This window comes from Amaranthus tricolor, chromosome 9 (genome assembly GCF_026212465.1).
Source record: "Amaranthus tricolor cultivar Red isolate AtriRed21 chromosome 9, ASM2621246v1, whole genome shotgun sequence".
Classification (NCBI taxonomy): Eukaryota; Viridiplantae; Streptophyta; class Magnoliopsida; order Caryophyllales; family Amaranthaceae; genus Amaranthus; species Amaranthus tricolor.
This window is the reverse complement of record NC_080055.1, coordinates 20,475,959-20,503,882: the sequence shown is the minus strand read 5'-3', so window position 1 is coordinate 20,503,882 and position 27,924 is coordinate 20,475,959. Positions and strand designations below refer to the sequence as shown.

At 34.9% G+C, this 27,924-nt stretch overlaps 1 protein-coding gene across 3 annotated transcripts; it reads left to right on the top strand.

Annotated features, from left to right (window-relative positions):
• The first annotated feature begins 701 nt into the window (after nucleotides 1-701).
• Nucleotides 702-27,749, top strand: LOC130824641 (golgin candidate 1). 3 transcript variants are annotated; one of them, XR_009046751.1, is made up of 22 exons: nucleotides 702-1,050; nucleotides 4,115-4,195; nucleotides 8,066-8,115; nucleotides 8,218-8,823; nucleotides 8,914-8,976; nucleotides 15,640-15,717; nucleotides 15,823-16,026; nucleotides 16,351-16,407; nucleotides 16,697-16,771; nucleotides 16,875-16,946; nucleotides 20,744-20,806; nucleotides 20,999-21,097; nucleotides 21,427-21,504; nucleotides 21,650-21,718; nucleotides 22,858-22,905; nucleotides 22,998-23,093; nucleotides 23,202-23,278; nucleotides 26,125-26,170; nucleotides 26,287-26,385; nucleotides 26,472-26,516; nucleotides 27,116-27,303; nucleotides 27,408-27,749. XR_009046751.1 is itself a non-coding variant. In XM_057689728.1 (21 exons), the coding sequence occupies exons 1-21, from the start codon at nucleotides 1,023-1,025 to the stop codon at nucleotides 27,185-27,187; spliced, it is 2,106 nt and encodes a 701-aa protein (XP_057545711.1). In that variant the 5' UTR covers nucleotides 702-1,022; the 3' UTR covers nucleotides 27,188-27,749. The 3 variants fall into 3 exon arrangements, 2 of the variants coding, with proteins under 2 accessions (XP_057545711.1, XP_057545712.1); XM_057689728.1 differs by having other exon boundaries at nucleotides 27,116-27,749; XM_057689729.1 differs by lacking the exon at nucleotides 702-1,050 and having other exon boundaries at nucleotides 4,113-4,195; nucleotides 8,201-8,823; nucleotides 27,116-27,749.
• Nucleotides 27,750-27,924: the final 175 nt, after the last annotated feature.

The window sequence follows — 27,924 nt, the reverse complement described above, 5'->3', positions numbered from 1 at the left end:
AATAGAAACTTTACACAATAACTTAGAAATTTACTATAACTTTACAGATAAACTTTAATATCAAAATAAAGCATAATAACAACATTTTTAGTATAACCATACTTAACAAAAATACGTTCATAAAATAACATATTACCTTATAAACTAGTTTCAAAGTTAACATAAACATGTTAACAAAAATTCTTACATAACCATTCTTAAATTAAATAACATTCTTACATAACTCATAACATATTAACACTATTTTATAACATAAATAATACTTAATATCACTAACACAAAAATTTTGAAACATTCTTAATATCACTAGCACATAATATCACAATTCTAACTTAGCGATATTAAGTACTTATTACTAGCACATAATTTTCCACCCAACTTCCTAAACATAAATCTTAAATGTCATTTGGGTGAAAGATGGAAAAATTAGGATTTATATTTTGGAAGAAATATAAGATTCTGATATAATAAAATATGGTAAAATGGTTAAATAGGCGTACAATAATCGTTATCCTTACTAAACTAACATTTCTAAATATTTTTTTGGTAAAAAGGTCACAGATAATAAATTGGGTGAATCTCAAAATTATGATTTGAATTTTGACAAAATTTTAATTAACACATCAAATATCTAATACCACCGCATTACCATATGAAATTTTTCAAATTTATTTATTATTGACAACGAACGACAAACAAGACATCAATTTAAGCTAAAATAAAACGATGGACAATAGTTATGGAGTATTGGAGTGGGAAGGTAAAAATTTGACAAGCACATTTTAACTAACGTTTGGCTTATGTTGCTTATGCAGTTCTTCTTTCTACCCGGAAGCTACAATATTCTTTTTCAATAACGATCTACTCCTGTTAATTTTTCAATAATCCGTCAATCAGATTTCAATTCAAACAACTGATCTGCGAAATCATTTTTTTTTTTTTTTTCTTAATTTTAAAAAAACTGCAATCCCATTAGTTTTTACATCACTTGATCGCCTGATCTCGTGACACTATTAGTTTCGATGGATTCTTGGCTCAAACGTGCTGAAGGTAATTTCTTCACTCTTTTTCTCAATTTATTGGTTCTGGTAACAATAATGTTGATGAATTTACTTCCGAAAATTCAATCTCGTTGACATATTTTGTGGGTCACAATTATTGTATTTCATTTTGGATCTACCTGCATTGAACAATTCCCATCTATTTAGCACCGACAAATGAACAATAATATTTGTTGGGTAATTTTATTGATGCTAATTGTAGCTTGAAGGGTAGGTTTTGAGTTATTTCAGTTGGGTTTTGGAAATCGGAATTGGGGTTTGTACGTTTTTTTTTCTGGAGAAGGGTTTTGTACCTTAGTTTCAAGTGTGTTAATTAATAATATGTAAGCAGGGAGATTGTATTATTGGAACAAAAGCCTTGTAGTAGTTTACGTTTAGGTGAAATGCACCGATGTAGCTATTGACATTTTAGAGTTAATTATTAGGCGAAGCCAAGACTTTAGGTGGAGGAGCCGAAAACTTCACGTCAATATCTTTTGGATGTGAGTGGTAAAAAATAACAGGATTTTAGAATATTTGAACAGTTCCGTTATGACACAGCTAGACCAACAATAATTTGTGGACCAAATATCTGATCACTGATAAGTTTTTATGATCCAATGTTATGTTGTCCTATTTAAGTGTATGGCTCTTTAGATTTTGAGGTTAATTACCAATAGGAGGCGGTTTTTTAGGGTGGACAGTGGCTGGCCTTTGCAGTTCCACCATTGTTCTTGAAACTTATGTGAGGGTGTAATTGTCTTTCATTTCTAGTGAATTTATGTTATTTTGGATTGTTGGGACTCCCTTTGTGTTAGGATGTTTTGAGGGTCAAGGATGAGTTGTTGAATCAAAGACATAGAGTGATATGAGGAGAAATGAGATGCGACTTGGATTCATGAGAGATGTAACATAAAATCTGATCACTAATTAGTTCTTATGATCCAATGTTATGTTGTCCTATTAAAGTGTATGGTTCTTTAGATCTTGAGGCTAATTATCAATGGTAGGCTGTTTTAGCTTGCTTGAGCTATATTCCCTTGGGACACAATGAAGCTTATGATGGGTTATTGATTCCATTTCTGTAACTCTGTGGTTACGAGTTTGACTACTATATGACTCCAAATATGAGGTTTCTTTTGTGATCTTGAGCTGTCACTGCCACACTAGAATAAGGTTTTTGTGATTCAGTTTGTTTGATTATGTATTTATGTTAATAATCTACCGTGCTCACCATGGGAAAATGTTTGTGGACTTAGTATTTGTGCTGCTTCCAAGTTTTGGATTATGGCATACTTCTTGAGTTTACTCCCAAAGGGCTTTGCACAAATATTAAGGAGAACTTTAATTGTTGGAAAAATCTACAAAAAAATCAATTGTGTGAATGATATTAAAGGAGCGAAGAGATGTGTGGATGAGAATTAGTAAAAGTGGTGGGGATCATTTTCATAAAGGACCAAATAGAAAACTAAGTGGGACAAGCGAACATGAAAAATGTAGCAAATTTAGGGTATGAAGGAGTAACTTGGCATTTTTGTCCGAATCTTTATCTCTATACACTTAAGGGGCGTTTGGTATGTTTAGCGGAAATGTAGTGGAATGGTATTTGTTAAGGAAGAGAAGGAGTAATGAAAAGTGTTATTGTTATCAGTTGTTTGGTTTGAAAAAGGTGGAAGGACTAATAACAAATAATGTTTCAACCCATTATCAACTCTCTCCTTGGGTCCCTTGCTTTGTTTATGTTTTCACCAGAAAATTATCATAAAAATTGAAAAAATAATCTAAATTCATAATTTATCATCAATCAATAAAAAAATTGAAAACATAAAATTCAGATATGATCATCGCTATTTAGCAACAAGCATGGTTATTAGAATCTCGATCCTGATTTATGATTATACGATCCTACGATCCAAAAATAGGCGACCTATCCGGATCTTGGTAGGATCGTACGATCCTACTTATGTTAAGAATATGTAGGATCATAATACAATTCCACCATCTTAGGATTCAGCAATCTAATCCTACAAGGCTAGTCTCGATTGTAAAAAATATCTTATAATCTAGATGTCACTTATATATAAATTATGTAAAATTATCATAGCTATATGACTATAAAATTAAGTATTTCTTGATTTGCAGTTTAAATGATTATTAAAAGTATTATTTTTCTTAACAATAGATGAAGTCATATAAATTTTGATTTTACACCTTAGAGCTTTTAAAAATAACAAATATAATTGATAATCAGTTATCTAGAGCGTATTAATGTTTATTTGTAGAATTCTACGATTTGATGTTACCAATTTCGATCCTACCCCTTCATCGATCCTATTTAGAAACCCAATCCTAACAACCTTGCAACAATCACAACGCCCTTGTTTTCTCTTGTATTCACATTCACCGCAAATGAAAAGATCAAAATCAATTGAAAAAATTAGAATGGAGAGATGAGATAAGTAGAGAAGGTGAAGAAGACAAATTGAGAATGGAGAGATGAATTGAGTAGAGAAGGTCGTGACTCATGACTCATTCACGATACAGATACTGTAAAGAAAATGTCTTTTTTTTCCATTCACATGTGAGCGATAACAATGTAGAGGAATGAGTTAACCTTTAGAAATGAGATTGCGTATTTTCACATCAAATCAAACAATTGGTAATAGATAACTTTAATTGATTATGTTACCAAAGAGCCAAAATTCTATACCAAACAAGCACTCAGTGTAATTGTGTTTCATGATAGTTGTTTGTGCTTCGAGACATTATATGTGGGAGAATAAAAAATAGTATGCTTGTTTGCATTTTTGAACAAGAATGGTTTTCGTATATTCCTCAATAAGGGAAATTATGCCTTTTCTTGAATTTTCATGGTTTTTTTTCGGTAATTGATGGAAGGGGCTACTTTCAAATATGGAATGGCGATTTGAATACTTACTTCTTTCACCTATGATATTACGATTATAACATTTTAAATTATTGTTTCAAATAGAATGGGTAGAGTTGTATTTCTTCATGATGTGTCATTGTTTCCATTTTCACTTTATTTATAAATGTGTTGTTTTGTGGACTAGATTTGTTTGAAGTTGTTGATCGGAGGGCAAAACTTGTTGCGAATGAACTTACAGATGAGCAATCCAATAGTCTCCCAGCAGGTATGGATTTCAATTATCTTTAAATTTTATGATCGTAAACTAATCGATTGCTTATAAGTTATAACTGTGTTAGGCATATGTAGCTATCCTTTCAGTAGCTGCTGTAAATGTAAGAGAAAGAAATGTGAGCAAACTCGTGAAGTCAGCTTGCATTACACCAGTCATGGGCCCATGGCATATTAATCTTTTTTACCAAACATAAAGTATATATATGCAAAGTGCACTTGAAACACTTCTGTTATAGCTTACAATTATTGCTTTTCTAGATTGGTTTTGTAGTTGCATGTGGTGGGTGAGTTGAGACTTGAGTCACCATTCACCAAAGTAATGGCAGGTTTAGAAACACTTTTGTTATAGCTAAGGCGTGCATGTTGTTTGACGCACAGTGACTACACTCACAATTAGCCATTGATTTCCTTAAAAGCGTTTAACATGCCTATTTTTTGAGGCACATGTGTCTTAAGGTATGGAGTTCCTTATTAAATTACTCAAATCTTTATCCATTTAATTCTTACTCCCTGTCCCCTTGAATTTGCTATACTGCGCAATTAAAGTGAACTTTTTGTGTATAGTGTACCAAAAGGCACCAAAGGATTATGCATTTTCACTCCTTGTATAATATGACATGCTGACTCCTTATTATTGATAAACTAGTGATATCTATTGGTTAAATTTGTAATGCACCTCCTATGCTTTTTAAGTGCATTATTTCTTGGTGACATGCAAATTAAGAAAAGAAGACAATTTGGCTTAGGGAGACAGAAGTTATCCTAGAGGAATGTGGTATTGTGAATGTGGGCAAATATTTTAAAAGCGTTTTGTGGAAAATTAAAGCTTGGGGAAATTAAAAGGGATGTAATTTGAAGTTTCTTGTAATGATAAAAGTATGGAACTATGAGCATGACTCTCTTTGGGTAGAATGGAAATGACCTATGGGAAAATGCTATGGGGATTGAATTCATTATTAACTAGAACACCTGCTCGATGCACTTTATGTAGAATAGAAGTGGGTTTGATTATTTATTTTGACAGGTAGAAGATGAGGATTTGGTGCTTGGGAGGGTATAGAAGTTTCACGTTTTTTCATAGCTTTGCTGTTATCGGAGACGCTAGAATGTTATGCTTGTACGCATAGGAACTGCCTAACAGGCATTGTTTAAGGTAATAATGAATATTTACGTTTACTAAAGCCTTAAGTGCAAAAAAGACGTGAGGTTTGGACCCACACTATTAAGGTCGGAACTTGATTTCGTTGGTTTCAAATCAAAGTAATGATACCAAATTTAATATTCCTTTGTATATGATGGTTTTCAGCAGAATTTGAAATAAACCGTGTGTTAATCGGACAAAGAAGATGTTTAAATTATTTTTTTGTGATGGATGATCACAGTATAATCACAACAATATGGGGTCGCACTACATGATAAAAACAAATCAAAGTGACCCGTTGTCAGCGACGATGCCTTAGCGTCATTTTATTAGAATTGCTAAAAATTATTCTCCTTAAGTGTCCATGAAGTCATGTCAAGTGTAATATGGTTGACATGTGATTGTATATTCAATAAGTCAAGTTACTATCAAGGTTTAATTCCTTGTAGCAAAAAGGAAGTACTAAGGTAAATCCATATTTTGGCAGTGGTATTTGCAAGATTATCACGAGGGCCCAATCTAGTTAATCAATATTATTTTGTTAGCTTTTGTTGTGTGTCTATTTAAGGATTAGGAAGACATTCAAGTTAGATGAAAATGAATTTGATTGGGACTTTATCTTCATGTTATCGACGTATGATGATTAAGAAAATTGTTGTGTCTACTACTCTACTCTATTTATGTCCCCTTCATAAGAAGGATAAGCCCTATATATGTTGGTGCCGTTTCACTCTTCCCCCCTTCCCCTCTTTTTTGAGCTTGTTTTCAAGGCCTTACACCTTTACTTGGCCATTATTTAGAAAAAATGTAGCATTCATTTTTTTGTATGACTGGAAGCTGAATGCAGTCAATATGAGAACATGTTTTGTTAATGCAATAGATGCATGGCTCTATTCGTGATTATTTGCACTCTTTACATCAGGCATATATGATCTTATCTTTTGGAAAAAAAACGTGTACAATAATTTTTTGTTAGCATAGCAGTATATGTAAGCAAGATGTTAGCTCATTTTTTATTTGAGCTCATCAATTTCAGTTTGTACTGATGAGATTGCAATGGGAGCCTTACATCTCATGAGAAATTACATATGCTTTTCCTAGACATGGGGACGATTTATGATTTGTATTTAGAAACTCGTATAGAGGTCTTGTTGAGATTTTGAAGGCCTTGGGATTCTTTTTACTTATATTTGAGCAATTACATTTATCGGGGAAGCCAATGCTAGTGTAAAATGGGCTGTAGTTTTGGAGCTCCTTATCTTTATTGTAGCGCTACCCAAAAATCAACTCCATGTTCAGTGTCTTTCGCAATTGTTATGAACGAGTTTGGCCAAAACAAGGCAATATGGACTTTTTGTGCTTTACGTTATTGTGCATGTGACAAAATATGTAATTAAAGGGAGGAGATACCTAGGAGATGAAGGGCTTTGACGTGAGTGAAATCAAATGACAAACTCATAATATGTTAGGAAGGCTGGAACAACTATTGTGTGAACATCGTGATTAGGACGAGTATAACCTATATTGAGGTCAAAGTATTTCAAACATTAGTGATGCAATTTAACGAAGACCGGACACATTGCTCATCATATAAATGCTTGGGGCGAATTGCTCGAGCAAAGATGGGGATGATTCTTTGGATGTGTGGCTAGACCATAAGTGAGAAATTACGAATAATGGAGAGAGATGAGGGCAGGAACTTCTATTAAATGGGTTGGGTATATTGACATTTGACAAGGGATTTAGATATTGAGATGACAAGATGTGGAAATAATTCATATTGGATTGTAGAAGAAGAGGTTGGCCTACAAGGAATTGGTTTGCGATTTTAAGATAAGATATGATTGATTTAAAGTTCATGGGTGACATTGCCTTAATGAGGACTGAGTGGTTGTTAAAGTAGGTCATTATTTGACAGAGGGGGAGCCTTAGGGCCATGGTTAGCCACGACCCTCCCTAAATAATTAGTGTAAGTTTTACATTTGGTCCATTAGGTCGTCAAATCTTTTTTCAACTCCATGTTAAACTCACAATACCTATTGGTTTCACTGTCATAACAATACTGCTCACGTATTCTTGAATCCTGTCATTTTTTCTGCCCCCCTCCCCTTCTCCAACCCACATGAATTCCTTTTTGTGAATCCATATGAAATACTTTGCCCCCCGCCCTCACCTAAATCCTGTCAAACTTCCTCCTAGGATGGCTATGTAGATGAGGTGTATTTTCTTTCGCTACCCCTTATTTATGTGCTTCTCTGTTCGTGTTTCCCCACTTGTGATTCGATATATTAATCTTTCTCATGATCTCCATTATATTCTACGATTGTGTTTTTCTGTGTGGCTGACTGCTCTTGTATAGCAAGCCTATTAACTTCATAGTATTTGTTTTTGTTCTATTATTGCTAATTGCTTCTATAGCCATTACCACTATAATCATGGAAAATATGTAGTTTACATTTCTACTTGTGAATATTATACACTTTTTAGCAATTTAAGATCTCGCTTACAAAGTACAGTGTCCTATATTAAAGAATTTCCTTTCATTGTGGGTTGCTCCAAAGCAGCTCTCTAGTAGCCCTTGACTGGTGGATGTGGACCTTTGAAGATCCTCTAGATAGGGTTATGGCGTTGTCTAATACTTAAAAGCAATCTTCGTGATTTTCGGTTCTAAAGTTCTCATAAATATATTGTTATTATTGATGTCATTTAATGTTTTGTCAGTTTCTAACGGAAAGGGTCTTCAAGGGAAAAGGTCAAAGCCAAAGGGAAAGGTAATTCCTTTGATCATATGACATTGATATAGCTTTTCTACTTCATCAATGGATACCGCGCTCTTAGTACTCATCTCAATAATAGGATCTTTCTGATCTCAGAAGAGAGCTTCTGTGGAGGAACACGTGAAAAAGAAGGACACCGTGCAGGAAGAAAGTAGCTTACAACTATCAGTATCAAATTCTATAACTGATGAAATGATGGAGGTCACAGCAGTTGACAATGTTGGGCTGATCAGAAGTCATTCAACAGCCCAAACCAACATTGAGATGCTTGGCAGGACTGATAATAATTCTTATGTGGATGGTGCTGAATCTAAACCCTCATCATCTGAAGTGAGCAAACCTGGTGATAGGCAGGGGGAGGCTGATACAAGTGATAAAGTGGTCATTTCATCTTTAAATGGTGAACTTAATAATGATATGGTTCCTGCTACCAAATCTGGTGTCACTGGGTCTGAGGTGAGCCTTGACAATCATCCAATTGATTCTGGCCAAAGTATCAGTTCAAAAGATGAAGATAACTCTTTGAAGAGTACTGAAGATGAATCATCATCCGTAGTTGATGTTACACCCATTCCAGTGTCTGCTGACAAGAAAAAGATAAGCACTGTTGATGCCACACCTGAACCTATCTCCAAGTCCTCGAAACAGGGGGATGAAAAGTCAAGAACATCTTCAAACAAAGTACAAGAGCAACTCGAGGAGGTAAAATGGATTAACATGCACAAATCAATTCTATTATACATTTGATGGAGGAATTGGCATCGACTGAACTTATTGTTGTCAAATATACAGGCTCAAGGTCTACTCAAGTCAACGAATTATTCTGGTCAATCAAAAGAGGCGAGGTTAGCGCGGGTAAGGTTACACCTTCGTATCATATACTTTATTCTTTATTGTGTGCATTATGTTCTCTTTCAGGAAATTCCCAAATGCATGCTTTGTTCTTTTGGGTGGCGTTTTTTGGTTAGTTGACAAACTTGTCCATATCGACAGTATCACATTCCATTCTATTCGACCACCTTTCCCTCCCTTGATATATAGTATATATCCATCATTTGTTGTCACCCCTTTCTTTCTAATTTGTGTACCACCAAGAGCTGATGTGTGGAGGAAGTTTGAACTTCATTGTTTGAAGATTTTACAAACCTTCTCAACTTGCCACACAAATAATGTTATTATTTCCTTATTTTTTGTTGTACAGTTGGTTGCCTTGACGATGCCTTTAAGTATGTTTTTGTGTAATGGTTGACAATCAGAATCTTTGTTCTTTTTGTAAGCATTGAAAAGGAATGTGGCAGTCTTTGATATAATAATCTGTTTAGGACTTATATGTTACACATGATTTGTTTATTTATCAGACAAGTAATTGCTTGTGCTTAATCCTTTTATGCTTAGTGTATGTATATGTTCACTGTCTCTGAAATTTTAGTGATGAAGACATACCTCTGTCATAGCTTGTTATATGTTTACAACACTTAAGCTTATGAAACTAACATTATTCGGAAACTCATTTAGACACTAAGTATTCAAAAACTTCATACCAAACCGAGGCACATCTAGATGCTTTCCTTGTAGCAATATTTTGCCCTCAATGGTGCTTGGGTTGAACTTCGACAATACGCTATATAGGTACAACTGTTTGCACTACAATATAAGCACTGTATAAAGTAGCAATGTGAAGAAACAAATGTGTTTGTATGAGAAGTAATTTCAGAATTTCAAAGTAGAGTCTGCAAGATTCTAAGATCATAAACATGTAAAGAAGAGATGAGAAATTCAGAAAATAGGAATACGAATTTTGAAAAATGTATCTACAAATGAGGCCTAATGTCTCTATTGAAAGACTTGAAACAATGCAATAAAGTATCACATCTCTTCAGTACATCTCCTCAAAGCAACACATCCCTTCATTACATCTCCTCAAGGAATATTTGCTTAACCATTCCTCATGCAATACTTTGGATAACTATTCGTAACTCGGAATATTTGGCTCACAATACTCTAAATGTCCAACAATCCTCCCTTATTAAGAGTATCATTAAATCTCTACATAATCTAATATTAAACTCTATCTTGTACATCAATGCTTAATGTCTTTATAGATTGAATTGGCACCTAGTACAACTCACTACAAATGGAAATATTTCAATGATGTCTCTTTTGATTGAATCAAAGAAATATATTCATCCACCAAGAGAAAAGTACATACAAAATCATTTCACTTATTCTTTCGACTTGACACTTTAAAGCCAGTGTCTATTCAGAAGTTCACCAAAGTCTACATGCCCATCTTGACTTCTTAAAGTGGCTATCTTCAAACTTACTTAGATAGGTTTTCCGATACGCAAATAATAACTCTATTTCTTTAATTACCAATTTTTCTATATACATGTTTACCCGATTAATTCAACTTAAATGCATATGACAAGACTGTTTCATCTAATTTTTGATGCCACTACTTTGATGCTTGTTTTTAGTCCATATAGAGAGTAGAGACTTTACTAACTTGCACACCCTTTCCTCTTGTCCCTTAATGATAAACCCTTCGGGTTGTTTCATGTAAATTTCTTCTTCTAGATCTCCATACAAAATGTTGCTTTTACGTCCATTTGATGAATTACTAGCTTGAACGATGTGACTATTGCCTCAATAGCCTAATTGTGGTTAACCTTGCTGTTGTTGCATGTGTCATAATGATCAACACCATGTTTTTGTTGAATGCCTTGAGCCACTAACTAGGTTTTGAATTTGTCAATTGTACCATCAACATTCATTTTCTTTCGGAAAATCCACTTGCAATCAATATGCTTACATCCTGGAGGTAAATCTTCTACGACCCATATATTATTTCCCATGATGGATTCCATCTCTTTATTAATAGCTTAATCTCAAAAATTCGAATCTTGTGAAGCCATTGCTTCACTATAAGTCAACAGATCCCCTTCTACACCATATAAATATGGAACACTAGAGAAAACATTATCTCTTGTATCTTCAATTAAATAAACCTCAAAATCAGGTCTAAAAGATTTTTCTTTTCTTTGTCCCTTACTCCTACGTAAATTAGGAGTATCTTACTCCTTTTCCTCCTTTCCTTAAAAGTCATGTGATCATTATGAGGACTTGGTTGAATAGAAAAATCAACCTCTTTAGTTATGGTACGTGGGTGTAAATTAGGTCTAGTAATTGATGAAAATCGTTTTTCATCAAAGATTGCATGTCTTGAATCTATTATGGAATGAACCGATATAAAGTCATTTTGTTCAATAACATAGAACTTATAGGTTTTGTTATATTCCACATAACCTACAAATATGCACTCTAGGCCCTTTTCACCAATTTTTTTATTTTATTACCAAAGCACTCTAATTATTGCCCTACAACCCCAAACTCTAAGATATTTAGGTTTAGTTTCTGTTTGTACCATAATTCATAAGAAGATGATTATTAGCTTTTGTGGGAACCCTATTTAATATGTGGCATCGGTCAACATGGGTTCACCCCAAAATCCTTCACTCACATCCGAGTAAGATAACATAGAAACAATCATTTCTTGAGCAGTTCTATTCTTTTCCGCTACATCATTTGATTGTGGTGTGTATCCTGTAGTGGTTTCATGTATAATACCATTTGACTGGAAATGACTTAGATCATAGTATTCTTCTCCTTTATCCATTCTTAATCTTTTAACATGCAAATCAAGTTTCAATTCAATTTCACGTTAATAAATCTTAAAATTTTCCAATACTTCATCTTTAGAATGCAAAAGATACACATAACAAAAATTTGAATAATCATTGATAAATGTTATCATGTATCTGTTATTTCCTAAGAGTAGAATGAAAACACTAAGTCACTATGAATTAATTCTAATAAACTTGTTTATCTTTCTACACTTTAAAATGGAGTTCTTGTTATTTTATTTAATAGACATGTGTGACATCTCTCATTATCATAACAAAAGAAGGAATAATTTCTTGTTTTATACATATGAAACATCATAACAAAATTCACATGACCTAATCTATTATGCTATAAATTAGAATCCACTTTAACTTTAAGATTCAACACACTATTATCATACATATGCTTCAATGATAGTTTAGATAGGTTACACACCAAATAACAATGTCCTACAAACACACCACACTTAGAAATAATACACCTATCGGCTTCAAATACTAATTTATAGCCTAAGTGATTCAAAGTAGGCCATTGTTGCCATCTAAAGTGATTCCATTTACAACCTTGTTAAAGGTCTTGAACCAATATCTTAATTTGCATATATGTCTCAAAGCCCCCGAATCAATCCATCAAGAAGTTACATCCAACACAACATTAACATATGAATCATTTTGATGTAAATCAAGTTGTGTAGAATTACCTTTTTCTTGTTGAAGCATGACCTTGCTTCTCTTCATAAGCCTTCATCTTCCTTTTGTAAATGAAGCAATCCTTACGGCGCCCCGACTTTCCACATATTCAATAACCATTGTTGTCGGGTTTTGTGTTTTTTGCAGACTTTCCTTTTATAAGAACGACTAGCATGGTTGTTCTTATGCTTTGTACCATGATTGACAGACTTTTTCTCCACCATGTTTGTTATGAATGGTGTGACTTGAGTGCACATTTGATGGGTGCTTTCATGTGGTGACTTATGGGATGGAATCTTAGGGATATCATGAATGGGTGTATTAAGTTTTGTCTTAATGTTTGTCATTTATGATGATAATTAAAGTATGAATTAATGAGTTAATCATGGGAGTTATGGGACTTAATGAAGAAGTGTAAAGGTTTAATTCAAGATGCTCTATAATGCAAAGTCGAGCAAAACTGTCAGAAGCTCTCTGAAGTGCCGCTCGACCAGCTCGCTCGATCGAGCGAGCTTTAGAATGGGTCGAGCGAGCAGACAGATGTAACCAGAAACTTCCTGTAGCCCGCTCGACCGAGCGAGCCTCTGCTTTGGTCGAGCGATGTCTCTGATGCTCCTAGGATGCTGTTTTTGACTCTTTAAGTGCTTAGGGCTGTTTCATTGTCATTTATTCATAGTTTTAATGTACTCAATGTTATTTAATGTGATCTCTCCTATAAATAGAGAGCTCATTTGCTCATCCAAACACATCCACAAAATACACCCCAAGCCAAACACTAGCCTATATCTATTCTCTATTGTAATTCTCCATATTTGGGAGTTCTTTGAACTCCTTTGATAATATAAGAGATACTACACACCGGAGGACGTAGCCTAAGTTGGGTGAACCTCGTTAAATCTTTGTGTCGTTTTATTGCATTACTTTTTCCTACGAACATCTACATCATTGACAGCTTAATTTGTTTGTCACAAAACCTCATACATTCGGTCTTGGCAATATTGGAGTTTGAAACACATTGTTCGAACTCTAATATAGCATCTTTTCAATGTTGATGGTAGAAGTGTTGGGAATTTGTTTCCCCCATTTTCTTGTGCCCGGATACTCACTTCAATTTGAAGATGAGTACCCAATTGATTAAGATTTATGTCTTCTTCCTTATGCTTAAGATTCTTTTTAACATCCTTCCAAGATTGTGGTAGTTTGTCTATAATACTTAAAACTACATAAATTTCGTCCATTTTTTACATCATGTTATTTTAAGTTACTATACATACATTGCATTTCGTGAAATTGATCCATTATTGGCCTTGAATCCACTATCTTATAGTCATTAAAACTACTATTTTTACTAGTTGCATCTTCGGCCATATATTTACCCTCTAGTAAATCCCAAAGTACTTTAGTGATTCAATGAGTTGATAAACATCATAGAGTCAACCATACCTTTCAAGATGTGTCCACGACATATGAAATCATCATTGTTCCACTTGCCACGCTTGCAGACTTCCTCCATTGTTTCCCCTTCACATTCCTCTGGTCTTGGAGTGCTTATGACATAGGCCACATTTGAAGCTCTAAGAAATAGCATCTTTTGCCAACGACGAAAGTCTACACCCACAAACTTATCCAACTTCATGATGCTTGTTGTCATATATATAACATCGTGAAGTTGGAGAAGTTTGTGGGTGTAGACTTTTGTCGTTGGCAAAAGAAGATACTACTTCTCGAATTAAAGTGACTTGCTTGGTTGAATAACTTGAGAACGCAATTAGGATGTAGGGATCTTGAATTTATGTATGCTATGTGCAGTCTTTAAAAGGCCATCTTGATCCTCGGTAACTTTTGGGTTTAGAGACTGTTTATGTCAGGCCTAATTGACAAACTATGTAGTTCACTTATATAAGGCTGTCTTGGACCATCAGGGGAAAACGCTGAAACAGGCTGAACTTTTGGTCATCTTCGATTACAAATAGCTGCCATGACCATAGATATGCACTGGTGGAAATATGCCAATGTTACGCCACATGCCTAAGCTAAAGGATAAAGTTCACCAATTATCCTTCAAGGGTCTGTGTCCAAGGATCATTAATCTTAGAGTGGAATGAACATGTGTTTCCTGGAGTGATCTTTGATTTCTGAATGACCTGGGAAGGCTTCACGTGCCAATTCATAAAGATATTAAGGCTGTGCGACACCCCTGATCATCATAAAACAGAGTTACAAGCCTCCTCTGGACAAGCATAGTTTTGAATGAGAATGGCTTTCAAGAACCCAAGCCAAAAAAGGCTGTAACTCAGGGTTTGGTGCACTACAAGCCATAAAATCTCTTTGCATAGTTCTGAGATATCCTCAAGGCTTGCGTTGCGCCTGCAATATCAACGTCCTTTAGGGTGAAAGTGTCATGAATGGCTTAATAGAGGTAATTTAGGAATTACTTAGTAATTAATATCTAGTAATTAGTTAATTGGAGGACTAAGATTTAGAGAGACTGTATTATAAATAGGAGAAGGGTAAGAGAATGGATGCATTTTTTTGTAACAGATTTAGTCTGAGTTGCTTTACTCGCATTGGAGAGTCACAAGCCTTTTGAAAGCTTATACTATCATTGTAATCCTTTTAGGTTACAGTTCATCATACGATTTACATTTACATTCAATACACATTCTTACATACCATCATCTACGTTTGACATCGACATTCTGCTATTTACATACATTGCTCTTCAATCATGGCTACATATTGCTACAGTTTCTGCCTAATACAGTGTTAAATCATCTTTGAATGTCGATCCGTAACAGAAAGGTTGCACTGTGCTTAAAGTGGTTTAAGGTAGATAAGGTAGCAAAATGCTTGAACCCAAAACTATAGCTCATGGCTTTCAAATACTGCTAAATCGTGACAAATGTTGAACATTGTGCAGTGGAGATTGAACTGCTAGTTTGACAGGAATAAACTAGCTTTAAAATGCATTCCTACTGGCAATTTTGTACATCTTTTTCCGTACACTTTGCATGATTAACTTTTTAAAAATCATGGCCGCCTTCTGCACATCCTTACCTTACTTTTGCTGACTGCAGAGTAACATTTCTATGTATATAGTTTTTAGAAACTGGACACTTGTTTAAAATGGGACATTTCTTTTCAGGTTTGTGCTGGACTTTCATCCCGTCTTCAGGAATACAAGTCTGAAAATGCTCAGTTAGAAGAGCTTCTGACTGCTGAAGTAAAACTTCTCCTTTTCCACTTAGGTTTTATTAGGCTCAACACAATTTTTTGTTTAGATATGTTATACAATGTATTATTATATTTCTGAAGTTTTCCATGGCAGAGGGAGCTCAGCAAATCATTTGAGGGTCGCATAAAGCAACTGCAGCAAGAGTTATCTGCTGCTAAAGCTGAAGCAAACAGGCTTGAGTCAATTATGGCTGAAGCACTAACTGCTAAAAATTCTGAAATTGAGACACTTGTTGGTTCTCTTGATGCTCTGAAGAAGCAGGCTGCTTTGTCTGAAGGGAATATCGCATCTATGCAGGTTTGATTTTTTTTTTTTTTTTTTTTTTTTTTTTTTGAGATTTAAGATTTCTTTTTCTTGTATGGTGTCAATGTACCTGTTACAGCTCAAAATTTAGCCTGGCACATAGTACTTTAGAATTTGAAAAGGCTGGATATTAAGCCTTTTGGTTTGCTATCTCATCACTACTGTTGTGTGGGATTGAGGTCATAGCTCATTTGTTAATTTGAGTTGTATCTTTCTGAGCAACTGTTATGTTCTGTCCTTGTATGTTTCTGCTGGAAAAATGTCTTTCTAATTTAGTTTGTCCAAGGTTTTTTGACTCGTTACTCCACTTTTCGTCAGGCAAATATGGAGACTTTGATGAGAAACAGGGAACTAACAGAAACACGGATGATGCAAGTAAGTTGGCAAACTTGATTGTCATGATATCATTTCGATAGCATGAATCATGATGTATTTAGTTTCTTATTGCTATTCATTGATATCACATGTAAGGATAAATTTGGCATCTCTATTTACCCTTATATGATTGGAATTGATGAGTAGTACATAAGGCCGAATAAAGTATATTACACGTTGATATATTTTGTTTCATGTAGTCAGACCCCATATTGTTGGGTTTAAGGCTTTGGCATTGTTCTGTTGTATATACCCTATATTAATCATAAACTCCATGCAAATGAACCAGGCTCTAAAGGAGGAGCTTGCTTTGGCTGAACGATGGGCAGAAGAAGAGCGTGTAGCTCATAATGCCACCAAAAAGGTTTGTTCATCACTCTTATAGGTTATATCCCAATTTTTCTTCCCCCTATCCCCTAGCTTGATCTGCTAGCCTAATGCTGAATACTATGCATTTGAATCAACAGGCTGCTATGGAAAGGGAAGTAGAATTAGAACACCGAGCTGTTGATGCCTCTACTGCCCTTGCTAGACTCCAGGTATGGCGAGAATTGTATGTCTTTGTCAGATATTTCGAATTTTGTCAAACGAAAGACCTGCTGCAATGATGTTTTCTTTAGGAATTCATCTTGCCTAAACTTTGGCAAACATCTAAGCATTTAATATTTAGTTCATTAGGCATTATGAATAGTAGTAAGAAATACACCTCATGTGATGAATACTGAAGAAAGACTTGGGCAGAAGAATCATTAAAGCTGAGAGCTCGAGACTTTTTGTCTCTATGAAGATCTTATCATCTTTGCTTTAAAAGGCGTGCCTCAATGAGTCCAAGTGCAGCGCATACACGGAGGCGAAGGAAATGCACACCTTATATGCGCCTTTCGCCTCCCCCTCCTTACGTGCCTTTTTTATGTAAAATTTTTTTGATTAAAATTAAGCCTTTTTGCCTAATAACATCCAATAAAGTTCAAAGTTAGCCTATCTACTTAATTTAGAAGACAAAAACTAGCCATTTTCAAGTGTTGCCATCTTCAAGCTTCAAGTGCCACCAATCCTGAATCTTCTTCAAGTGTCGACATTCTTTACAGTTAACCTAAGTTTTCTCTTTTCTTCTTTCTTTTTTATTTCTCATATATTGTACGTTTTTTTATTTTCCTTTCTTCTTTCTTCTCTTTTTTCTCTTCTTTATTTCTTCTTTTTTCCTATTTTCGCTCCCCTCTCTTTTCTGTTAAAGAGTAAAGATTCTTTTTCTTATTCCTAAAGTTTTTTCTTTTGTAATATTTATTTTTGTTTTTGTCTTTTTTTCTTTGTTGATTGATGTGGTCATCCTCATTCAGTCATTCACAAGCTGTGCACTATTAACTTTTTTTTTTTTTTAATACTTTTTGCCCTTCTAATGTGAGTATGTGTACTTCAAATCAGTAAAGTAATTAGAGAGAAGGCACATGGTAGTGGTTATCCTTTCCTTTTTTATGACATAATGTGTCCTTCACTATTTCCAATGCTAAATGTCTATTTAGTGATAGTGGAGTTCTCATAAGTCCTAAGCCTCCTGAGTACTCCTATTATTATAATTGTCTATATTTTTGGCTAAGTGAAGTAGTCATGTATCTATTCCGATTATTTGAGTTTGTATTTTCAAGGCTATAATTATATTGGATGAAAAATTGGGGAAATAGAAATTTCCACAAGTGCACATGTCTTCCATTTTCAGCTTACGTAGCCTCATGTATTAATCTAATTATTTTTGAAAATGTTGGAAGTTAAACTCTAAGATGTGGAGTAGAGTACATACTTTAGCTAATGTTGGTCTCTGAATATTGGATGTAACCTACCCAAACTCCTTGTTCTTGACTGGAGAAATAGAGGTGAGCGCTTTTCAGACCTTTTCTCATTCGAGGTTGGCTAAACTAGTGATGGGTGCATGAGTGGTTAATAATGATGGGAGCTGGAGCTATTAATTAAGTCAACTATATTACCTTTGTTAGATGATCCTTGTTATTGGCCGGTTGTTAGGCTTTTGTTGTGGGTTTTGTAAGGCTTTTGGGTGTTTTTAGCCTTTTATGGGATGTTGCCTTGTTCTTTAACTGTTTTGGGATTAATAAAAAAATCTTGTTAATTTCCAAAAAAAAAAATTGTATTATCTTTGTTGACTAATGGAAATGAATAGGCAGGGGAAATGATTTTGTTACTTTTTCTTACTTTGTTTTCATTTACAAGAAGAATGGTTCTATCTCTGTTTAGTAATGGAATATTTTAGCAATATGTGATCTTAGAATTGTACTTCTTTTCCTAGAAGAGCTACTCACTTCATTCTTTTTATTTGTCTCATATGTGTTTCCACACATGCTAAAGTATTTTGACTTTTACTGAATTCTAGCCAAGTTTTTAGGTGTATTACGCAGGTGGGTTTAATAAGTGTAGTCAGTGTCACCACACTATCCACCCCCTCTGCCAAATGCCATGTCCTAGAAGGCTAGAAGTACCGCTCACCATCATGCCATGGACGAAGTTAGGCCCATGGCCAACATCAAGCTTGTATATTTGAGAAGAGGAAAGAAATCAGTTAGAAATGAGTAAAATTGTGATACATTGTAAAAAAATTTTAAATCAGTTAGTATGTTGGTTATACACCATGGGAGTTACCGAGCCACTCTAAGAGCTCATGGAGTACACTGCTCTCTATACATAATACAAGCACTCTATTCTCTCTACTTCTTTCATTTTCATCCGATTTCAGCAATTAATATTTATTCTTCTTCTTCCTTATTCCTAATTGTCTTTAACTATCCTCTATCCACCCACTATCATAACAATGGTATGAGAGCAAAATCGATCATGGCACCAACCCAGAATTGTAGGTTGGATAATTTGGAGGAAAATGTGTAAGCATTGCGGGCTTCAATCCCTAAACTCCAAACTTCACAGATTTACCAATATGACGCACTATTTCAAGGAAACTCAATTGAAATTTGTGGTAGAGCAATAAAAACAAAAGCAAAAATCTCGGAATATTAGGTAAATCTTAAAGCTTCCATGAGTTCATGGCAGAGGTCAAGGCTTTGAGCGAGTAATGAACAATTACCGCAAGAAAGAGGTTTTGGATAAGTCACCGGAGACGGTTCCATAACCAGGGATTCAGGGATGTTCGTGGAAGGAGGAGGATTTGAGATTCCAAACACTTCATTCAAGGATGAAGATATTAATGTAGAATTTTTGTTGGCTAACTTCATTCGAGGATTAGAACGGAAGATCCAGACTGAGTTAAGGGTACTTGACCCAAGTAATAAGGAGGAGGCCATATAGAAGAGAAATTGGCTGCTGCAAATGGCCCGAAGATGTATGTAGTTTTGCATCCCACTATTTTTACAAAATTACCCAAAAAAACCAGACCCCTACTCGCACATATACCTACCAAAAAGGAGCCTAAAAACCTACCAAAAAAATAAACCAACCCAATTTTTTAGCCAACCCAAAAAATACAAACCCGTCATCTTACATAAGAAAAGAGCAAAAAGAAAGGGGATTGTGTTTTCATTGTGATGAAAAATGGAGGATTGGGCATGTTTGCAAGAAAGGGTGTTGAGTGTTCTTATTGTGAACGAGGTGGAACTGCAAGAAGAGTCGCCGAAAATGGAGTGGGTAGATGATAAAGAACTCCAATTAGTTGAGGAGGGGCCACCAGCATGGGGTAGTGGTTTTGTATGAGGATGTTAATTTTTGATTAATGATGGTTTCTATTGAGTATGTGTTGCACTAGTAGGGTTGATGATGGTGATAGTGATTCGTGAGGACTAGGAACGTATGGTGGTCTTGTAGGAAGAAACTTGAGTTGGTGTCATGGAAGGATAGAGAATGTAGTTGGTAGAGTTTATGGTGTTTTAGGCTTTGAGTAGAGAGAAATAATTGTGGGGGAGGCATAGTGGATGAAGCAAGGCAAGTACGGGGGAGAGTTAGCATTCAAGTTTTACCAAAACGAGATTTTATAGAAATTGAGTCTAAGGAAAAAGGAGCCATTGGCCCTTGGATATTTTATGTTACTTGAATTATATTCAGTATTTGTTATATTTCCTGATTATATCGTCATTTGTTCGTTCGGTACATTATATGAAGCTGTGTTTCCATTTTCATTCAACACTCTTATAGATGGAAATTCTCTGTATGTGTAGGCTCCCATATTTTAGGCTTTTTAGATCTGTATGGCTCATTCACCCAGATTTTTATTTATTGATAATGCAGATACCTAAGGATGTTTTTTAGCTTTCACATACGTACTTGTGTATTAGCTGTTGGTATATGATTCTGATTGAAGTTTCTGATTACTGTATGACTTAAGAGAATGGCAGATGAGAGGGCAGTGAAGGCAGGTGAACTTGAACAGAAGGTGGCATTGCTTGAGGTATGGCTATTTACATGCAATTTCATCAAAGGACATATAACTTACTCGTTTAGAAGAAAATATTGTATTTTGAAATATATATATATATATATATATATATATATATATATATATATATATATATATATATTTATATATATATATATATATATATACATATACGCTATATAATATTAACTTTATCTGTTCAAGGCTGAATGTGCATCTTTAAGTCAAGAACTGCACGACATGGAAGGTTGTCTCCGTCGTGAGCAAAAGAAGTCGCCTGAAGATGCAAATCAGTTGATTCAGGTAGTAATCAAAAACCATACCAGGGAATTTCACAGTTTGAAGTAGCTTATACCAGGGGAATTTCACAGTTTGAAGTAGCTTGTTTCTTTTATAGCCTAATACCCTTTACACTTTCATGTAAAAAGAACTAAAATACTGGTGAACTTTACGGAAAGCATAAATCGAAGTAACAATGGACCTGTAACTTTTTGTTTAGTTTGTTCAAAAGGCTCTACTATTTCAATTATGATGCATCCTATATGCTTGCACAATTTGCCAATGATTTATTAAGCACTTAATGTCCTCGTTTATTCGACTCCTTACCCTAGCATTAATTATTAAAAATCCAGATACAGACATGGCAACAGGAAGTAGAACGTGCACGTCAAGGTCAAAGAGATGCAGAAATCAAGCTTTCTTCTCTTGAGGTGTGTTGCCAACATATCACTCAAAAACATGATGTGTCATTCCCATTAACACATTGTTTTAAATTGTAAATGTGCTTTTTCTTTTATATATTTACCTTTATCATTCAAATGCTCACATATTGAAATTTAAACTATTTTTTCTAAGGCTGAATTACAAAAGATGAGAATTGAAATGGCTGCCATGAAAAGGGATGCTGAGCATTATTCACGTCAGGTCAGCTATTTGATCATTCATAACTTTTGCAGATGCTTATCTTGTGGTTAAAATGTTAAATTGACATGCTAAATCCAGCAAAGTAGACAACTGACATTTTTTATGACAAAGTTGTAATGCTGGTGCATGTGCCTTTGTATCCTAGTTCTTGCAATGAACCTCCTATACAAAACAAATGATAGTTGATCTGGATCGTCTCTCAGAGTTGTCTTGGCACAAAATTTTTTAGCCTCTACAGCAGCTCTGTAGGAGCAAGAAGTTTATTTCAGCACTTCATATTTCAATTCTAAACGTTATAGTACTTCATTAGTTCCTCTGTGCTGTCCCCCGCCCATTACCTTTTTTTTTCTGTTTCACCGACCCTTGATTTTAAAGTGCAAGAAGTAAGAACTGTGTTCTACAGTTCTACAGAATAAAAATCAAGTTAAAAATGGATTCTCTTTCTTTTTTTCCGGTTAGATTTTATGTTTCCTTCTCACATAGTTTAAAAATTAAAATTGATTCATTCATAGGCGTAAAGTTGATGTGAAATTTCCTGCTGCAATATTGTGCTCTCTACTTGACATGAAGTCATGAACACTCAAAAATCAAAATCAATTGAACTTTATTTGAACCTTAGGTATTGGTGGTGAATGTAAGTCTAATCTTTATCATTGGACATTGATCAAGAATACTACTCTTTCCTCACTGAAGTGGAATAGTGTACATGAACTGAGAACATATTTCTCCCTTGAATCTAAGTATTGTCTGGTTAACACATGAGTGAAAGCTAAGATAGAAAATTATAATTGGTTACTTTGCAAGTTGTGTCTTTGTTTTGGCTGTACCTTGTATGTGAATCAGACTTGGACCTCTAAATTTAATGTTTGTATTTTTAGGAGGAAAGATATTGAATCTGCATGGTTAATGCTAGTATACACCAATCTGATATAAATTGAAGACCTTGAACCTCTTTCGTATAGTTTTTTTTTTTTTTTTTCTGTTTATCTCAATAACAGCTCTTGTGGCTTTTCATGAGTAAATATGGTCGCTGAAGTTTTATAATTGTAATCATCCAAGTAAATTTCTAATATTACTGATTTTGGATATGTTTTTTCAGTAAGACCTTATGAACCTAGTATTGTGACTGATGATTTCAGGAGCACATGGAGCTTGAAAAGAGATACCGGGAATTAACTGATCTATTGGTATATTATTTCTAACATCTTGTGCCTGATTTTCTTAACCATGTAGAACAATGTTGAAAATTGAAAAGCTTACTAAACTATCTTGAATTTAGTACTACAAGCAAACACAGCTTGAAACAATGGCAAGTGAAAAAGCTGCTGCAGCGTTTCAGTTGGAGAAGGAGATCAAGCGTCTTCAGGAAGCACAGGTTTGTTCTCACATTTCTGTTGGTCTCTCACAGTTAGGTACTTATGTCTAGTTGTCTTTGTTTTCAACTCCCTGATATCTGTATCTGATGATGTCTCTCTGTCAACAGGCTGAAGCAGAAAGAAACAAGATTTCTCGCCGCGCATCATCAACATGGGATGATGAAACAGACATGAGAGAACTTGAGTATGTCTTCTCTAATTTTACAAATTTTTACATTTTTACGTCATAATCAACAGCTTATCAGATGTTTAGATGCCCAGTTATTTTTCATCTCCTCAGCCTTTATTTTTGCTATGATTTTGGAAATTGGGTATGCCTCTACTCATCTTTGTTATGTTTACTAGAGTTGCAATTTCTGATGCTCAATTTGCCAGATTTTTGGACGCAATTATGTTTGTTACATATATGTGCCTGAACAAAAACCGCCAAATTGATAGTTACTAAAACTACGTAATCCAAAATGTGAAACCATTATTGGGCGGGGCGGGTGAGTTTGGGCAGACAAATGCGATTCAGCAATGTTTCTCAGCAATCTATCTTAGTGGGTCAGGGGTGGGTCACGGGTCGCAGGGCATGTCGTGGGTCATAATTACTAGAGCGGGTCATTGATGGGTCAAGATACCTAAATCCTCTGCCTTTACCCATTACAATGCCGTTTGATGGGATGTCAATCGTTCTTTTCCTCTGTTTTACATTTTCTAAAATAGAGCTAAAATGTAGTAATCAACAAACGAATTTTCCTTTCATTTGATTGGTGGTGCCATTTTCAAAGATTTAAGTATTTAACATTCCAAATGATTAAAAATACAAAATGCGTTCAATAATTCATCAACTTCCTCTCTAAAACACATAAATTCAAACAATTTACATTAGATTACTCAACATTTACCCAACTTATTTCAACAAAAACCCAACAAACCCAAAAACTGACAATATAAACACTAATAAAAAAATTTTTAAATTGAAGTATTTAAAAGCTTTAGAGTAAAATCATTGCAATAAACGAATGAACTAATAGATTGGAAGAAAATAGAACTTACCCAGAAAATGAGAAAAACCCAAGAATTTGGGGATACTCGAAATAGAGAAGAACTTGGGGAAAGGATGAATAGGAAGAAGAGAGGTAAACAGAGTAGTTGCGAAGCTTTATCCCTGGTAAATTGGTGAAACAATAATGGAGTGTCCACATACTGGTGAATTGGTGATTTGATGTTGGTGTAATATGGTATGCTTCACATGAAGTGTATTGGAAAAAAGAAAAGGGTATAGAGAAAGACCCATTATTCTTGATGACCAATTTAATTATTCAATCTCTTAAGAAAAGTATGTTAATGACCCACCTGGCTATCCTTGAAATTCAACTCAACCCTTAACCCGCCCACCCCATTAACCACTCCTATTGGTGGTGGTTGCCTACTCAATATTGTGTGCTAGTTATATCATCAAAGGAAGTGTAAAGTGTTGATACCCTAGGATTCTCTATGTCGATCTTATTGTCTGCTAATGAGGTCTCTAGTTTGTAGTTAGTTTCTTCCCACTGAAAAAGGTTTTTCTAATTGATTTCTGAAGTAGTCCAATAAGAAGAATAATGTATGGTTTTTTGTCCTATGTGCTTCATTTTTGGTTGCCTTGGACAAAATATATCTTGGTGTGCGTGCATGGAACATAAACTCCCCTGTTACATTACAGATCGACCGTTATGTAACATGTTTGAGAGTTGCCGCGATGTTAAATCATGCTATATAACGATGCATGATATTTCACCGTTACAACGTTATTTGTCTCCCCGTTAAAAATTTCATTAATAGCCATTAACTTTAATTAATAAGATCACTTAAACCACAGTTACTCATAATTTCAGTTAAACAAAATTATTAACTAATAACTAATAAGTTAATTATGCATGGTATTTCACCGTTAAAACACATTTGCACCGTTGTTTTTTCATGTGTGCATGTGATTTTTGGGGAGGAGGGGGGGATTGATCATTTACGAGTCTTGCCTAGCAATTCTAATCCTGAAGAAGTTTCTTTTGAATAACAAAAGGTTTCACTGTCTGAGTTACAGCTTTGCAAAGTGATCCACGCATCAAAACCCTCAAGAACATTCGACATGCTTAAATACTCTAATGCATTGAGGATTGTTAATGTTAGTTGGCAAAAACTCTGTCTTTCTTCTTTTTGGTTGTGAAATTGGATCCATCTCTGAAAGAGTTTAATCGTAGCGAGTAATATTGTTGACATATCTCTAGTCTATTGAGTAGACTGAAATCATTTGGAAACTTTTATTTTTTAAGGGTCGAATGTTTGTTTTGGCAAAGAATTAACTAGTGTACTTTGTATCATTTGAGATAAGTTAGGTATTCTTTGATGTGCTATTGAGCATATTGCTTGCTGTATATTAGCATTATCTTTCAGCTAGTGGACCAATGTTGCCTCTTTGTGCTAACATAGTTATGCTATTTTTCCGTAAAAGAACATTTCCTTCATTGTTATAATGATATAAACAATGATAATGTCAAAGGTTTGATCTAAAAGATCCTTCAGTTGCATGATCCTTGATTTTATCTCTTATGATGATCCAGAAAAATTGTCTTTTTACTTTTCATGTCATATGGAATCTTCTATTGCAAGCCCATTTTATCCGTATCATTTCAGACCCACCATCCAAGTTGTCTTTTGGCCTCCCTCAGCTGTCCAAAAGTCCCCATAGTAACAGTTCTCCAATGTCAAATCTATTAAATAAATTTTATAGTCTCAAGTGGGTCATATAGCCATGTTTAACCACTTATTAGATACCTGAATTTCCCTAACTTTGATGCTTTAGGAGACTCTTTTCTACCTTTGGTGTGCTGATCACGAAAAGGCTGATACCATGATTTCTCTCTATATCTTTTGGAGGGTGGTCAAACAGGCCAGGATTTCTATTCTCTGTTTGTCCTCTTCGAATGCGTTTGCCCCGTTTCTTTCTAGAAGCCACAGTTGCGTACTTAAGAATATTTTCTTACATAGTTGCTTTGTACTTTGTAGGCCTCTTCCATTACACCAACGTCACTTGGCTGGCGCTAGTATACAGGTATTTCTTTTTGCTTTATGATGCTTTTTCGCCTGTTGGCTGTACCAATATTTTTGTCACATCCTTGAATCGTTTCTGGTTTTCTCCTCATTCTTTCCCCTGAATCAACTATGCAGTTGCGGAAGGCAGCAAAATTTTTGGATACAGGTGCAGTCAGTGCTACGAGGATTCTCTGGCGACATCCTAGAGCTCGTGTCGGCCTGCTATTTTATCTAGTAAGACTTGAATCTTGATATATCTGTGTGTCCATTAATGGGTTGCAATTTTATGAGTTTCTTGATGGCCGTCTATATATCTTCAGGTTTTCGTGCATCTGTTCTTGATGTATCTGTTGCACCGTCTTCAGGTATGGTCAACAGGGAAGGGTTGATTCCTACAAAAGAATGTATCAATGTTTAGATTTATTTCCTATCTTTTTTTATATCGGGGTACTAATTCTACAACGCATAACTTTGAGCATAAATGAGGAGGGTGAACCAAATTATGATAAACATCCTCAAAAAAGGGGATATGACGTTCAAGGTTAATGTCCATGTTTTCAGAATTCTTCTCTTTCTGAATAGCCAGTTTTAGGAGTCAGGACATGAGTATACAATTACCCCAAACAAGATGAGGCTGTTATAGCATGTGACATGGTCAGTTCACTGTTTTTAGTTTACATTGAAGAATTTAAACTGCCTGAAATTTGATTAGACTCGGCCTTTTGTATCGGCAAATTCTATAATCGAAGGGCAAGTGAATAAGAAGAGATGGCAAAATAATACCCCGACATATTTCCCATCAAGGGGAAAAAAGGGTCATAACGGAGTTGGCTTCCTTGCATCCCCCAACAACCCAAATCTACTTCATTCACGGCAATTTGGAATTGGAGTTGTGATTCCAGTTTTAACATTTCTGATACCATAAATGCAAATGATTTCTTACTTTCTTTTGGTCAATTATTAGGCTCAAGCTGATGATTTTGCTGCTCGAGAAGTCGCTCAATCAATGGGACTTTCTCAACCCAACTTGCCATGATTATAGTGTGAGCTCAATTGCTGGAATCTCTGTCAATGCTACTCCAGTAACTAAAATGTGGAAAAATACTGGTTTGGTTAGTTACTAGTCTTGTATATCGTCTGTCAGAATGAACGGTGAGTGCTAGAAGTTGTGTACTATTATTTGCGTTTCTCGTTGTATCGACAGTTGACCCATCAAAACCGACTAACAGCAACACTCAATCTCTTATGGCATTCAGCAAATCGCACCATTGTACAGTGACGAAGCATACGTTATTCTACGGTTGTACTTCAAGGATGTATACATAGTCTTGCAGGTTGTCAAAAGCCTGGTATGCTTTTTCGAAGATACTAGGATGTGATGAAGATTGCGTATAATTCTAAGTGGAACTTGAACTATATACTTGCTACACTCGTTTCTATTATCGACACTGATATAACTAAATTTGTTTTAGATCGATGGATTCTTTTATTTGATTTTACATTTGTAGAAGTTACAAAATAAAATTTTTGAGAATTCGTATGTAATCCTTTGATATATTGTAAATTCTTAAAGGTGATGGAATTGGCTTATAGTAGTATATCTGTGAATTATTGTTCTATAATAGGGGATAGAATGAATTGATAATTAGTTGAAATGGGAATTTGCAGGGTTCTAGCCTCCAGAGGCATCGCTAAATTGTAACTTCGAGAGAGCAAGACGTTTGAGGAACTTTTATTTCCAATATATGCGTCTTTGAGTCCAAGCCTAAGATA